Genomic DNA, 15,145 nt, shown 5'->3' with positions numbered 1-15,145 from the left:
TTTATCTCGCAGAACACCGGGGTTGTTGGACTCAATGGGATAGTTTGTTTGTGTTATTGTGTGCCTTTGGTGTTTTAAAGGTTGATTAGGATTCACCAAAGTCACACAAGAACACAAACCAACCGATTGAGGCAGCAATAAATCCGTAACTCCCGTGTTCTGCAAAGTAAAATTGCTGTTTTTGTTAAGGGAGTCTGGTAGCTTTGAACAAAGCTTAGATGGATAACAGCTATCAGAAACGTTTGTATGTCCCTTTAAAATAAACTAAATCAGCTTGATTGTCAGAGATCAGACAATTAACCAGCCAGATAATATTTATTTCTTCTCCTTGCACATGTTTACTCAGTAACTCAGTGTGCAGCGTTACAGTAGCAGAAATTGCATGGGAAAAAAATGTGTTCTAGCACATTTGGACTTTTGAATGTCTTTTCTTAAAGCACTTACTCGTGTCTTAATGTAGCTGTGGGTGCGTTCACAGATCAGTTTTACAGGCGCAGAGCAGGTGTGATCTTTTCATGATGCTCTCTCAACTCTTTCTGGAGCTCAATGAACTGCGGTGAAACATAGATGCACCCTCTTTGAGTCACATTTTTGTACATTAAACAGTGACCTAGGGTCCTGTTTTCCTAATTATTAAGCCAGTGGAAGTCAGCATACATTGAGGCTTGATCCTTTCATCCTCCAAAAGAAAAGGACAGACTTCCAGCCTGTTTTTAAGTTCCTCTTGTACAGGATTTAAAGTCATGAGAAGATCACATCCTGTGCTCTGGTGAGTATGAGGCCTTTAACTGCGAGCTTTGCTGCACTTTTTGTCAAGTCTGGAAATGTACTATTTATTTTTTAGTGTTTTGCATAGCAGTGAGTATATAGAGAATAGTCTTAAATTGTAGCTTCTTATCAAAAAACATAAGCACAGGAGCAACTATTAGCGCAGAGAGTCTGCCAAATTTCACAGATCTGGATCATCTACTGTGTATTTTATAGGCATTTTATGAAGAATAACTTTTTAAGATCTTTTCTAAAATGTGTATGTAGTATTTTCGATATCAAATCTTATGCTGTTGCCTGACAGCGTGGTAAACTTTAGGATTTTTACAGAGTGGGGTGAGTCTAGCTGCTGTTTCTGTGCGTTTCTACTGTTCAGTGTGTGTCAAACAGACCCAAAGTGCCAAACATGCTGTTTTTATCTGCTGTTCACATCCCGACTGCTGAACAAAATTATTAAAGAGGTTTGTCGTCAGCGCAGCGCAGAGGCAGTCTTATGAATACGGTGACGAAGATGAAATGTTTTCTTGTTGTTAATGCTGCTTTCAGCTTTAAAGGGCTTTGTTTAGGTCTCAGGATGACCGATTTTTGTTCTGCTCTTCTTTGACCAAAAAAAAGGTAAAGAATAAAACTAGTCGTCTGCTCAGGGGAGACAAAATCTTCACAAATCTTTTTTTAAATGCAGGTTTATTGTGGAATGTGTGAAAGTGTAATAAATATCTATGTCTGTTTACTGTACAGAATCAATAATTATCTGTGTAGTGACAATCTGAAACAGGTGGGGTTTTGGATGCAAACAGTTTATTTGTGCCTTTCTGTTGGTCACAGTCGTTGACCCTGATTGATTTACTGCAACACACTTGAAACAGAACATCCACAGTTACACTGATCCCGTCTACCAACAACACACAGTTACACTTTCCATTAAAATCTCTTGTTCTCTCTCAGTGCTTTCCTACACTTACACACACACACATCACACAGAAACTCAGACGTTTTTTTCATGCACACAAACACACACATACACACACACACCTACACACTAGCAAAGGCAGGCCCTCAACTTATTAAACAGCTCCGTAAACACAAGGATCTGATGTGAATTGCATGAACTTAAAAGGAAATGTCAGTATTTTTCAATCTGGACCCAATTTTGATCCGATCTGCTGTCTAACCAAGTCTCGCTCAAGGAGCAGTCTCCCTCTGAGGTCTTGCTTCAGTTGACTTGTTGCTTGTTTGTCGAAATGAGCTCAATATTAAGGACTAAGGGTTTCCGGCTCTCTGCAACTCTCACTTAAGTCTCCATTGATGTCTTCCAGCAACAACTCAACTCTCGCGAGACTTTGGAATGAGATTTCTCTTTGATGCAATGTTCTCCCTAAATACTGGCCCACTTAAAAAAAATGGCGGACCCATTAGTTCACCTTGCGAGCCAGCTAGATTTGCGAGATCACTAAAGATCACGTGGGCCAAGAATCCATCTTGCCAGGCTTGAAGTTATGCATTTGTGGCTGAATCAAAGTGGTTCATTCGAGTCAGCGTCCTGTGAGGAACTACTGGCAGTTATGGCCGTGGTTTAGGTGAGATGACAGCGGGAGAAGCGACTGTTCGTTTGAAAACAATGTCGGCTCCTAAAGAGGTTGTAGTAGATGCTGCTACAGCATCAGTTACATCAAAACTGGAGAGTATTTTCATTAACAGAAGAGCAAAGAACGGCACTGAAGGTTTTTCTCGATGGAAACATGTTTTCCTTCTTCTCCTGACTGGCTTTTGCAAAGAGTTTCGCTCTCCTACTAAGTCTTATAATTGGGTCATCTGATTGGTTGAAGTTAGGCCATGATAGACAGATGGCTCATCCAATCACCTGCCAAGTATTTTTTTTTTTTTTTAAGTGCCTGCCCTTTTCCAAACAGTGTCCACGAACCATCTGGTGCATCAGGTTACCAATTAGTCAGTTAGACAGAAAAACATGGGAGAAGAGGGGTCCAGGTTGAAAAAAGTTTCCCTCTAAATGATTGTGTCAGACAGCAGAAGACATGCAGACAGACATATATGCACATGGGTAGTTTCTGGGAGGTCTGTGAAGAAGAGAAGGGAAGAAGATCCAGAAGAGCATACTTTCTTTGTAATTAACGCTGCAGGTGAAAGGTCAGGGGTCACTCTGGGTCAACCTCGCCATCCTCAGGTCTCACAACTAGCAGTTTTTGACATTAGTGTGGTCTTTATCTCCGCTCACATGGGCATATATCACCATCAAGCCATCTTCTGCAGTCCTGCCTACACACTGTAAACTTCATCGTAACAATATCTACAAATCAGCAGCACTTAGCAGGCAAACAGTATGTGTAGTGTAGTTAGTGCTGCCAGTCGCTCACTGGGAGCCAAACAGTCTGTAAACAGTTCAGTAGTGGTTATAACTTACAGCCTGATGTCAGTTTTGTCTACAACATACAGCAGGATAGTTCAGGACTGTAGTCGTGACTGTATCTGTCAGATGAAGAACTCTAATGGTGTTTTAGATGAAGGGTTCTGGTGAATTCCACAAATTTCTCACTCAACTACACATTTTTGAGTTCTTGAGGTTTCAAAAAGAATATTTTTAGGCATTTACTTGGGATCAGTCACCCAGAAAAACTAACTAAGGAGTAATTTCAGTTGAGGTCTGGCCTGGGCTGAATTCTGACACTGCATTTAGTGACATGACCACAATCAGTCCCAAACAAATGTTTCAAATTGACAGCGGCGACACAATTACACAAGGCAAAGATAACAAACATCCTCCGCAGCATCGTCACAAGACAAGTATCCAGTGAGTTGCATAATTTAAAACCGTGAAGAATGTCATTATTCAGTCAGTGCAAAAGGTTCAGTGCTGAGCAGGAGTCTGTGCTGCTCCGAGTCATGCAAGTAGTCAACGTAGACCAGAGCGGTTAAAAGACACAGCGTGCAAAATACCAGATACTGAAGTGACAGGCAGATTCTTGCATCTGAAAAAAACATGACGACATAAAACGAGCAGGCAAGAACGCCATTGGCTTTCAGCGAGCAGCCCTGCAGCTCACTGGCAAAGAGCAAACGTACAGTACTATCAGTTTACTGCTCTGTCTTCTGACCACTTGCACGCAAATGTCACATAAATATATTTGTGGACGACAGGCTGATGAATGTCCTTAAATCAAAGCTTATTCGTCTTTCACACATTGAAAATGTGAATTCATTGGCTCACAGACCTCCAGAAGAAAATGAAAACCCACTTTTCTGTCACACTGAGGAGAGCGATTCTATCTTGTTCACATCTGAATGTGACTAAAATCAAAAAGCTATGATCAAAGCCAGCTCAGTTTAGAGTGGTGAAAAGATATGAACCAAAATGTTTATAAAAAGTGAAGAAGACTTGGTCCAGAGTCAGGAGAGACGAAGTACCAGCAGGGAGCGTTGCTTCTTCTTTCTTAACGGACTCCACGATCCCAACCACTACTTTTCTTGTGTCACTGTTTTTTCATAATAGCTCTGGAAATATTTCAAGGAACTTCTCCTGAGTCCTGAGTGGACAAACAAGCAGCAACCACCATGAAGAGCCTAAGAAGCCTGTCAATCAAAGCAAACACTCCTTCAAATATACCACTTAACATCAGCTTGGAACAAATGTGTCAAAACTGCCGCAGACACACGTGTTGCAGGAGGTGAAACTAGTAATGGAGGAGCTAAATTCTATAGAGAAGTTGTGGGTCTGTTTCATTGACTTCAATACGATGAGCCTTTCCAGAGCCAGCATCTAGTGTGTGTTGGAAAAAACTGCACCATAAGGCACTTCTGCTTTGGCTCTCAGCCCTGGTGGTTGCCGCTCGGTACCTCCTGTTGTCTCATCTTACTCCCCTTCCCCTCTGCCTTTCTACTTCAGCCTCCACCTCCTTTCTCCTCACATGTTCCAGGACCATCCCTCCCATCTCTCCCTCTCTCTCCCCTATGTGAAGTGGTACAGCAGGGTGGGTTCATCCCTGAAGCTGTGCCAACCTGTCAGGTGGTCTAGCACTCCTCCCAGCTGAAGTCGAACGGCGTACAGTTGGGCCTCGGCTCGCCCGGCGCACAGGCCCCGCTCAACCAGCCAGTCCACCAAGTCACTGCCCCGAAACACACTTTCGAAATGGGGCTGGGGATGATGATGGGGAGGGGGTGGGCTTGAAGGAAGATCATGCTGGTGTAGGTGGTGGGGATTAGCTTGGTTAGATTGAATCTGGGAATTTTGCTCCTCTGGGATATCAGAGTCGGATGCATGTGATTGGTGTTCATTCTCAGGCTCAAGCCAGGGTCGGGATGGAGGCGAACACTGGCCGCAGGACTCAGCTGGATCGTGACTTCGGTGAATCTGGTGCAGATTCTGCTCCTCGTGTGTAAGTTGCATCTGAGTATTCTGATGTGGGTGCAGGTGCTGGGGCTGATGGGAGGGGGAATGTCTCGAAGCCTCCTCCTCTAGTCCTCCTCCTCCTCCAAACCTGTCATTATCAGAGGAAGGATTCACCTGTCGAAGCGCTCACACTCTCCCCTGAGCCACTAGGGGGTGATAGAGGAGGAGTGAAAGGGAAGAAGGGCAGGCAAAGGGAAGCAGGGAGGAGTAAAAGCAAATATGAGAGGAAAAAAGGAAAGAATAAGCATTAATAAAAAGGAGAAAGGGGAAGTGAATAGTGGAAAGCATTGTATGTGTTAGAATAAAAGAAAAGAAAAGCACCCAAGACTCATAAACATCCACAGAGTGTTTTAGTAAGTAGAGTTTTTGTAGTAGCTAAAATTCATATTCACCATGTAAAAATGTAAGATTTCACATTAATCACAGCTAAAAAGTAAACAAGAGAAACACATTCTAAATCGTTAAGGGAATTTTGCTCTTTTTTGTCCTTAAATATCAAACTATTGCTACAGCCTGAATAATACTGAAAGGGTTGAAACTTTGTGAATTAGTAGCATCAGCCACAGCTAATGCTAATTCTATATAATTATTCAAATCTGTAAAATTGTACTGCAAACCATGGTGAAACTTAAAAAGGTGGTAATCTTCAACTTGAATTTGTTTTAAGAAAAATAAATACTTGGTGGAGAGAAAACCTCAGTAACTGCAGCAAAACAGATTAACAGATAACATGCAGAAAGGATGCAGAGAAAAACAGCTGAAAATCAAAGGAAAACACAATAATAACCCAACAGTCATAATGTGGAAATGAACAGGCTCAGAAGTCATCTTGCAGGGATACAGCCAAGCAGTTCAGACCAAAACTGAACCAAATCAAAGCCCAAAACCTCCATGGTCATGGACTTTCCACAAGCTTAACTCAAATGTGTTTCCACTTTAGCAGAAAAAATAATACAAGCAGAAAATATGCAAGGAATCTGAAATCAAATCAATTTGATTTTCATCTTTCAGCACAGATTTATACATGCACAGAAGACAGAACGGACTGTAGGACACATGCAAATGCACAAACACACACACACTGCTCTCACCTGCGTGTGTGCACTATGTCTTGCACACACTGGTCTTTGTGGTAGCGGACAAACTGGGTACAGGTGAGCCTGACCTCCTCTGGTACACCTGAGGGACTCAGATCTTCGCTGTCCCTGCCCTGCCACAGCCCGAGCAGCCTGACACACACACACACACAAACATTATTCTACTTCTGCGTGTCTCATTTGATTATTTGATTTCAAAGGAAACCGCGATGATCCAGAAGTCTCACCTCTTTTTAAAAGGCAGGATGATGAGGTGTCTGTCCAGACCAAAGATCCCAAATGAGAGGAACCCCTGAAACAGAGAGACAGAGAATTATGTATTTACAGCTTACACGTTTACACATTTAACACCGACGGGAAACACTGGTACCTGGCCATAGTTTGCTATCGCACAGAAGAACTGCAGTTCAAGGTAAAGTCTTCCTGGATCTTTGTTGAACAACCACCACAAGCAGCTGGACAGGTTCTGCAGACAGAGACATTCACCAGTAAGACATGAGGACATTTATCTTTAGAAATCACATCTCAGCTCAGCAGAAAAGGAGGGATTTTGGGTGTATTAGCTGACATGAAACCCTCAACCACCTCAGTAAACTGTGGAAAACACCGTCCTTCCATCAGCCTTCCCATGCACCTAGTATCTGGAGAGTGCCTATGTGTGATTTCTTTTTTTTAACTTTCCGCTAATTCGCTAATTACACTCGCACATTCACACACACTTCAAGAGTACTTTAATCCGCACCGCTAGCAGACTGACAAAGAGCAACAGACAGAGCAGAACGTGTCTGACTGTCTGCTTGTCATCAGTGGTTTGAGGCCCAGGTGGTGGCAGATTCAGCGGCTGCTCAGAGGAGGAAGAACCCTGCTGCTGCCCGTCAAACAGCGCCCCAATGTGGCCTGGAGAGGAAAAGAAAAATAACTGTTAACGTCAAGGCTGGTGGGAGAAATTCCTCACGTCCTGATATTTTCATGCAGTTTCACATCATGATTTTGTTTTTTTCCCCACTAGAAGTAATTGTCTTAACATCCCAGTATTCACTGTTGCTTTGGTTTCTGTGTTGGCTTGGCTTGAATAAGACACATTATTGACACATAACAGGTCCTAATTCAGCAGTACAAATTGACATTTTTATGTTGTGGAACAAAACATATAAATCTCTTTCTGTTTCATTTCCTATATATAAGTACGAATATAAGACAGAGCATAGAAATGTACTGTTTTTATCTTTTGAGTGAGACTTTGTAACAATTTGTATTCAACACATAAAAAAATGATCAAAATGGTGATTGTTACCTGTGCTGTTTGTGTGCTCCCTCTGTGTGCTGGCTATCATGTCAGGTAACGTCTGGAGAGGAGAGAAACTGTGGAGGTCTGGAAACAGAAACAGTACAAACATTTGCTACAGATAATCCATTTCAGCTGCCAACACATTCAGATAATGCGCAGATTTTGGTTTTATTCAGGCATTAATGTTAGTGGGATTTTAGAAACTCAAAATTACTATCAGTCAGAGGACTGGACTACTCTTCTGATTGCTCAGAATAAATCAAAGGTATTCGCACCTGAATTGATGCTGCAGGCAGGTGAATTTGCCATCTGTGGCTGTTGTTGTTGTTGTTGCTGTGGATCCTCCTGGCCACCAGGGGCCCTCGGCTCTTCATTGATGCCTGTTACAGCAGCTCTGCTCAGGGCCTGGTAGCCTCTCTGCTCCCTGTCTCCCTGGCTGAGACCCATCAGAGATATTGCACCAAGCACCAGGCTGACTGCAAGCACCACTGCTGTGCTGATTATCTGGAATAAGAGGGAACGGAATATGAGTAAAACTGTTTGGACTGCTTTAATTTTAGTTTATTCTGAGACTAATAGAAAATAACAATAAATTAAGTAGAAACAGAGAGTCCACTGACATATTTCAATAGGAAATAAACAGACTCGAGCAGAGAAAAGAGAGAAAACAGGAAAAAATACAAATAAAGAGTACAGCATGAAAAAAGGCAAGTAATTACAGCAGGAGTTCTTCTAACCTGAGCTCGACCATAGAAGAAGGCAGAGTCTATGGTATCAGTCCTCTCTCCTGATATCAGAAGACCTCCAACCATCAGGAAGGGAACCCTACACACACACACACACACACACACACACACACACTGTTATTACTGAAACATCAGAAGAGTCCCGAGGTGTTTGGGTGTGCTGACCTACCCCCAACCCAAAATCATGAATACTCCTGGACGAAGCCTCAGCAGATCATCTCTGTTAGTCAGAGCCAGACAGAGGGGGATTAAACCTGAAAAAACAGAACGAAACCGATACATGCATTTACATTATACAACAGTAGTATTAAATCAAACTGAGGTGTTCTTAGCAGCTCACGAATACACACACTTACCTGTCCAAATGTAGGTGCTGTACAGAGAGCCATAGAGCAGAGTGAAGGTGAGAATTTTGCCGACGAGATTATCCTCTTTTTTCACCAAGAAGTTCCACAGGATCATACTGACGCACACCAAAAACTAGAGTAGAGCACAGCACAGCAGGTCAAGGTAGAACAGCAACGTGCATGCACTTAATTAACATTTCCTGAATAAATGAAGAGATGGAAACCCTAAAATGACCTCCAAATATCATGACAAAAAAAACATCATTGATGAAGCTTAAAACACTTTAAATGAATACACTGTTTTAAGCTTGAAATGACTTGATTTGTGGCTGCACACTGACCTGAGCCAGGAAAAGATTTAAGGCAAAGAGGTGAGGAAGTCTGTTAAATTTCCTGCTTAGCAACATCACCATTATGGTCCACACCTGAGAAGAACAGGACATGATCACAGATTATATTCCTGTACTTGGGAAATCACTGTTATCAGCATTTCAGTATTCCTTCCTGTCAAACTGATCGAACCACTGAGGGAAAATCACTGGTCTTACTCCAGGATATGTCTGCTAACATACTTACCAGCGCTACAAGGCTGACAATGCTAATGTTAAAGCTGACATTTTCGAGTTCAGTCACCAAGGGGGTCGGGTCCATTAGAGGGATAGTTAACAACCAGGCCGACACGTACATGATGGGTGCAGACAGAAACGTGCTGATTACCATCCCTGATGTCACCTAAAGAAAGGACAGAGAGGAAGAAATGTATGTATCTTCAGGGCATTTCTGTTTTCTTAATACATTGCACTTAATCGTAACTTGGATCTGATTATATTAAATTAAAACTGCCTTGAGAGAATTTTAAAAATGTTGTCTAAAATGGAAATAACTGTCAGAGGATATAATCTGGCACTTTTAAATCTACATAAATTCAAAAAATGTAATTGCTAATGACTATCTATATTGTAATAAATCAAATCCAACTAATACAGTTGGATTTGAGTTAAAAGGTTAGCCCGTGTTGCTACATGCTATGTTTTTTTTTAGTGATTTATGCATTTCACAAAGAGCACTTGAACTGTTCTATTTTATTAAAATGTTTCAAATATTGTTTTGATGCTTCTGTGTTGTATCGAACTAATTTCTCATAAATTGCTTTTTAAAGCAATTTAAACAGGACTTACCACCTCTAGCTCCATGTTGTAGTGTCCAGCATAGATGGCCACACTAGGTGCGGTCGGGAAGACTCCATATAGGAAAGCAAAGTTAGACAGACTAGTGTGGTTGGCACTCGTACTGTTCACTCCCACGTCCAGAATATCCACCATGTCTTTACAGACCAGTGGCATCACCAGGCTGGAGGGAGAGGAGGGAGAGAGGGCCAGAAGATAAATCTATGACACTTCATTAATCACCAGCTGTTGAAGGAATTCTACTTAATAAAGATCAGGCCAGGAAACATCAATCGACTACTGATACTTATGTATAAAAACCCTGGTAAAACTTTTCCTATTAGTCTTCTTCTTACATAGTGTAGGTATATATTATACTTAGACATACCTGCACAATTTAACACAATCCAAAAGAACAGCCCTGTGATAAATAGGTCCTTTGTGAAGCTTAATATTTTTTGTTTTTGTTGACTATGTTTCACACAGTTGTTGTTTAAAATCAGTGGTCATTTCTGAGGCTGCAGCCGGTGGTGGCACTGCACTTCAGTGCATTAGACTGAGGTGTTTCGATCATCTGCTCCCTTCATCTATGAACTGTACCCAAATACAGTGAAAAAAACATTCAAGGCATATTAAAATACACAGTAATATACAGTATACTGTGGCTTACAGTTTGGCTGTGATGAGGAGAATCAAGGCAACTCCAGTATCTCTGGTTAGTTTTCTAAGCTGGCCGACCTGCCACAGAAACAGATGATTTATATTTACACAAAACTGTACAAAATAAGCTAAAAATAGATAAATAATACCTGACTAAAAAAACATGTACGATAGTGCATCAAAACAAAATACGATTAGGCTAAATGTAAAGAAAGTTTGACTAAATCAAAATTAGAACAAGGCAAAACTCACCATCGTGAGGCCGAGGTAAAACAAGGCCGCCCCTCCAAAAGAGTTAGCCAGGCCATCTATGAACTCTGATAGCACAGCAGGGATCTGCTGGCCCAGGGCGAAGTGGCCGACGATTCCCACTATCACCATGAACACGACTGGGTTCTTCAACACCTGGAGACGTGACAGAAAGAGGGTTAGACAAAATAACTTTAAAACCCAGTGGGTAAGAGCTTCAAGTCTAACTTAAAGTTTATCAGATAAAGAAAAATCAGCTGTAAAGGTGTGTTACACTCGCTATGGTTTGTTTTTCACCTTAAAAACACCTGCATGTACAATACCTGTAGGACTACGACTCCCAGGATGCCAAGTGTGCTGTGCTGTGAATGGCTGGCCTGCCTCCACTTCTGCACCTCACAAAAAGCGAAGCCGATGGGATTGAGGAGCATGAGGGAGACCGGAGCGACAAGATAGATGTACTGGAGGTACTCTGGATATGTGCTCCGATATAAAGCATCAACTACAAATAAAGAGACAGAGAGAAAAAGAGAGAGGAATGCATCCTCTTTGAGTCTTTTTTAAAAAAACAAATCTTCACTGACTCTTCTCTTGGAGGAAGCGAGACCGTTTCAAGTCTGACAGGAAAATAATACATGAGGATGATTAAATTCAACAGAATGTGCTGCTACTGGACAATTCATGTTTCTGCATCTGATAGTACTTCAGCATTACAAGTTTTTAGTGCTGTACTCACCTTTCCAACATGTGACTTACCACAGGGGCAAGTGAGAAGACAAAGTGTGTGACAACGTAATTTAGAGTGACATGAAATAATTCCTCACAGGGATATACATCAGTGTTAGTGCTTTGTGTCTGCTTCACCTATAGGGTATCCTAAGGCGAAGTCATTGCTCTGCGTAGCGAAGATGGCGTACAGGCCAGCCTTGCTGTATCTGCTGTCTGGACTGGCCACCATCAGAGTGAGCACACATACCAGCACAAACACCGTCACCTACACACAGGATGGGAGCGTCAGAGTAAGGGCGTGTTCATTTGTTTGGTTCTTTACAACATACCAACCAACAACACCATCTCACACGACTTCCACAAGAAATTGACCATTTTCTTACATACACGTAATGCAAAAGCAAGACCACACACGCAGATGCACAGACACCAACCTTAGCGACCAGGACACTCCAGAGAAACGCCCAGATGACATCTCCAAAGTCCAGCAGCACCATGTTTTTGAAGAGCAGAGCAGGAAGAGCAAACTTAGACACAAAGTTCCCCAAACCCTTCGCCTGGCTCTCTGTGATGATATCCGCCCTGTAGGTAGGAAAGGAAGAAATGGCCATGAACACACGTACAAGCCACAGCGGTTGATCACTCTTATATTTTCACTGTTAACATTCTGTCTGCATACCTGCAAAACTGAGGAATTAATTCAAATGTGTGGAACTGTTCTTGCACATTCCTACCTGCCAGCTATGTAGCCACACAATATGATGCCAAAGCACTCAAGCAGAGCTGGGAAAAGCTTGTCGATGGACATGTGGGGCACCGCAGCAGAGCCAGCCAGGGAATTATGGGATATATTCTTCCCATGGATCAGCACATAGTTGTTGGCAGTCTCCATGGTGATGATGGGAAGGGGTCCAGGGTGGTCAGGTGATAGCTGGGGAATGTCAGCACTCTGAAGGAAATATAGAAATATAAAACGTTATGATACAGAACAGAGGATGAGACTGCAAATCGTATGTCTCCTGGGGGAAACACAAAAGAAACCATGACGGACTGTTTTAATATAAGAGGTGAAGGGGGAGCTGTTGGCTGAGTAACGGTCTCTCAGGGTGCCAGGAATCCCCATTTTAGCCTATGTGCGTGAACACACCGTTAGCTAAGTTAGCATAATCAAGTCACCCCGCTTCATTCAATGACAGGACACTTCTACGATTTAGCGACACCGGTGCAAACAAAAATAAACGTTATCTCACGTCACACAGCCACAGAAGCTAGCTGCTTTCCATGACACCACCACTGTCGCGGCCAGATGACCGTTAGCGCTAGCTATGTGCATGCTAAAAACATCAAGAATATACAGCGTCAGTTAAATATCAGGGCGCGGTAAGACGTACCTTCAACATCTGGTACTGATGTATGTATGACTGTGTGGCTAGTTTAGAAATGATGTGCTTACCTCTATTACTTAGGAGAGCATTTCCACTCAGATATATACGAGATTCATCTGTCCTGCAACCAAAACAAGCCCGTGTTTTTGCCGTTTGTGTGAGAAGCTCTTCCCCTGAATCTGACAGCTGCCGAGATTTGCAACGCCCTGAAAAAATGGCTGACAGGCGAGTCAGCCAATTATCGCCGAGATACGCTTCAAACTCCGACTGTGATTGGACAACAGCGTGCGGCTGAGATGCTGCGTTCAATTCATAAGAGGAATGATTTAATCGTTGGACCTCGACGCTCATTATGTGTTTTGTAATAAGGGGACAGCTACAGTGTGAATACAAAGTGAAATCCAATAAAAGAAAGTGCTTTGTCGATTTTGTCATTCATCTCCTGTAGTTGGAAGCTACAGCGGAGAACCATCAACTAAACGCGAACACATTTTACTGCAGGTTTGATAGGCCCATATCAACAGCCATCTCCCACCCCAACATCAAACAACCATTCACACTCCCCGCACCAGTCTCACATCTCCTCACTGACTCTCCCACCAACATTCAGGATCTGTGTAATCTCTTCAAGAGGCGGGAAATCAGGAAGGCGTCAGGCCCAGACAGCGTGTCCCCCTCCTGTCTGGAAGTCTGTGCTGACCAGCTGACATCTCACACAGATTTTCAACAAATCACTGAAGCTGTGTTAAGTTCCATCATGCTTCAAACACTCCATAATAAAAATCACTCCATAATGAAATCCTTAGCTGAAAGACACCACAGGTCCCCTGCTCAATCCTTTGCAATTTACCTATTGGGCAAACAGGTCAGTGGAGGACACAGTCAAAATGGGACTTGAACTACATCCTGCAGCATCTCGGCCACCACCTTGTGGACAACATCTTGGACTTCAACACCATAATCCCAAAAATCCTATACTCAAATCGAAACCAATGACTGACACCTCATGTCTGTTGCCAGAGTCTTGAAGTTTGCAGATGACACAGAGGATGTACTTCCTGCCTCAACAGCTTCTGATCCAGTTCTACATAAGAATAATCCATGCAAAAATGTACGTCTTGTCTACTATGAAAGTGCAAAGTATGATCTCAAGTACAAAAAGCTCAGTTTCTCTCTTCACCTCCTGGTAGTTACAGCATAGCTCCAATCATCAAGCAAGTTTCTCTACTCAGATGAGATTTCTTTGTTGATAGTGTTCCAAAGATGCAAATTCATAGTAACAACCATTACGGTGTAAGGAAACAACGCTGTGAGCAGGATTTGAACCTGCGCGGGGAAACCCCATTGGATTTCGAGTCCAACGCCTTAACCACTCGGCCATCACAGCTTATAGATGATATCTAATAATCACTTTTCGCTCGTTGACCTGTAAATATTGATGGATGGATTTGGTCTGCAAACACTCATCCCTGTCTGTGTCATGCTGCAAATAACTGAGCTTGAGTTTAAGGTCTGCAGGTAAAGTTTCACTCAATTTGTACCAGTTCAGCTACTTACGCTCTTTATTTCTGAGGGCAGCTGCTCCTGTGGTGGTTGTTTTTAACAGTTTTAAAAACCCTCACACGGGTAAGGAGATCCATATAAAAGGAAATATTTCATGTCACTCTAAATTACGTTGTCACACACTTTGTCTTCTCACTTGCCCCTGTGGTTAGTCATATGTTGGAAAGGTGAGTACAGCACTAAAAACTTGTAATGCTGAAGTACTATCAGATGCAGAAACATGAATTGTCCAGTAGCAGCACATTCTGTTGAATTTAATCATCCTCATGTATTATTTTCCTGTCAGACTTGAAACGGTCTCGCTTCCTCCAAGAGAAGATAATTTAGGGAAGGGAATTTCTAACATTTAGTAAGATACTTAACCAAAGACTTGTAATATTTAAATCTCTGCATGAGGAGTGAGACATGTCCAGAGGTTTTAAAAGATAAGCATGTAAACACTGACACCAATTCCTCCCTGCAGTCCATCATTTCCAGTGCTTCAACATGATGAACTTAACGAATTAAATGGAAAGAAATATTTAAATATCAATGAGCTGCAACACAACCAAACACACTGTATCTAATTCCATTGGTCCACAGGCAAACATTGATGCATTTGAGCCTCAGATATTGTGGGTTAATAATGCCAGAAATACATCGCAAACCTGCAGTGTGCACTGCAAAGATGGCTCCCTGTTGCCTCCACTACTCTTAAGTCTAAAGCATGAGGCAGTTTAATGGTGGGAAAACAGCTCAATGTCAA

At 42.4% G+C, this 15,145-nt stretch overlaps 1 protein-coding gene and 1 non-coding gene across 2 annotated transcripts; both read right to left on the bottom strand.

Moving 5' to 3' along the window:
• Window positions 1–1,550: 1,550 nt before the first annotated feature.
• On the bottom strand, window positions 1,551–13,021 carry gpr155b (G protein-coupled receptor 155b). Its single transcript, XM_041947457.1, has 20 exons — window positions 12,906–13,021; window positions 12,187–12,401; window positions 11,887–12,034; window positions 11,588–11,717; window positions 11,047–11,225; window positions 10,727–10,879; window positions 10,485–10,552; window positions 9,827–9,998; window positions 9,225–9,380; window positions 8,990–9,073; window positions 8,658–8,781; window positions 8,471–8,555; window positions 8,293–8,380; window positions 7,831–8,059; window positions 7,562–7,639; window positions 7,010–7,164; window positions 6,638–6,733; window positions 6,495–6,559; window positions 6,262–6,399; window positions 1,551–5,258 (listed from the first exon to the last, which is right to left on the bottom strand). The coding sequence occupies exons 2-20, from the start codon at window positions 12,342–12,344 to the stop codon at window positions 4,730–4,732; spliced, it is 2,835 nt and encodes a 944-aa protein (XP_041803391.1). The 5' UTR covers window positions 12,345–12,401; window positions 12,906–13,021; the 3' UTR covers window positions 1,551–4,729.
• Window positions 13,022–14,142: 1,121 nt separating this feature from the next.
• Window positions 14,143–14,224, bottom strand: trnas-cga. The gene has a single exon. It is a non-coding gene; the product is annotated as a tRNA-Ser (tRNA).
• Between the last annotated feature and the right edge of the window lie 921 nt (window positions 14,225–15,145).

Source organism: Chelmon rostratus, chromosome 11, assembly GCF_017976325.1.
Source record: "Chelmon rostratus isolate fCheRos1 chromosome 11, fCheRos1.pri, whole genome shotgun sequence".
Lineage (NCBI taxonomy): Eukaryota > Metazoa > Chordata > Actinopteri > Chaetodontiformes > Chaetodontidae > Chelmon > Chelmon rostratus.
This window is presented reverse-complemented; position numbering and strand designations above follow the sequence as displayed.

What these genes read in the sequence shown, in the direction of transcription:
- gpr155b (XM_041947457.1), bottom strand. Translation starts at nt 12,344, where the DNA reads ATGGAGACTGCCAACAACTATGTGCTGATCCATGGGAAGAATATATCC. An exon ending in TAAATCTTTTCCTGGCTCAG is followed by an intron (nt 8,782 to 8,989) that starts GTCAGTGTGCAG and finishes GCTCTACTCTAG; the next exon opens with TTTTTGGTGTGCGTCAGTAT. An exon ending in TCTTCTATGGTCGAGCTCAG is followed by an intron (nt 8,060 to 8,292) that starts GTTAGAAGAACT and finishes CTCTTATTCCAG; the next exon opens with ATAATCAGCACAGCAGTGGT.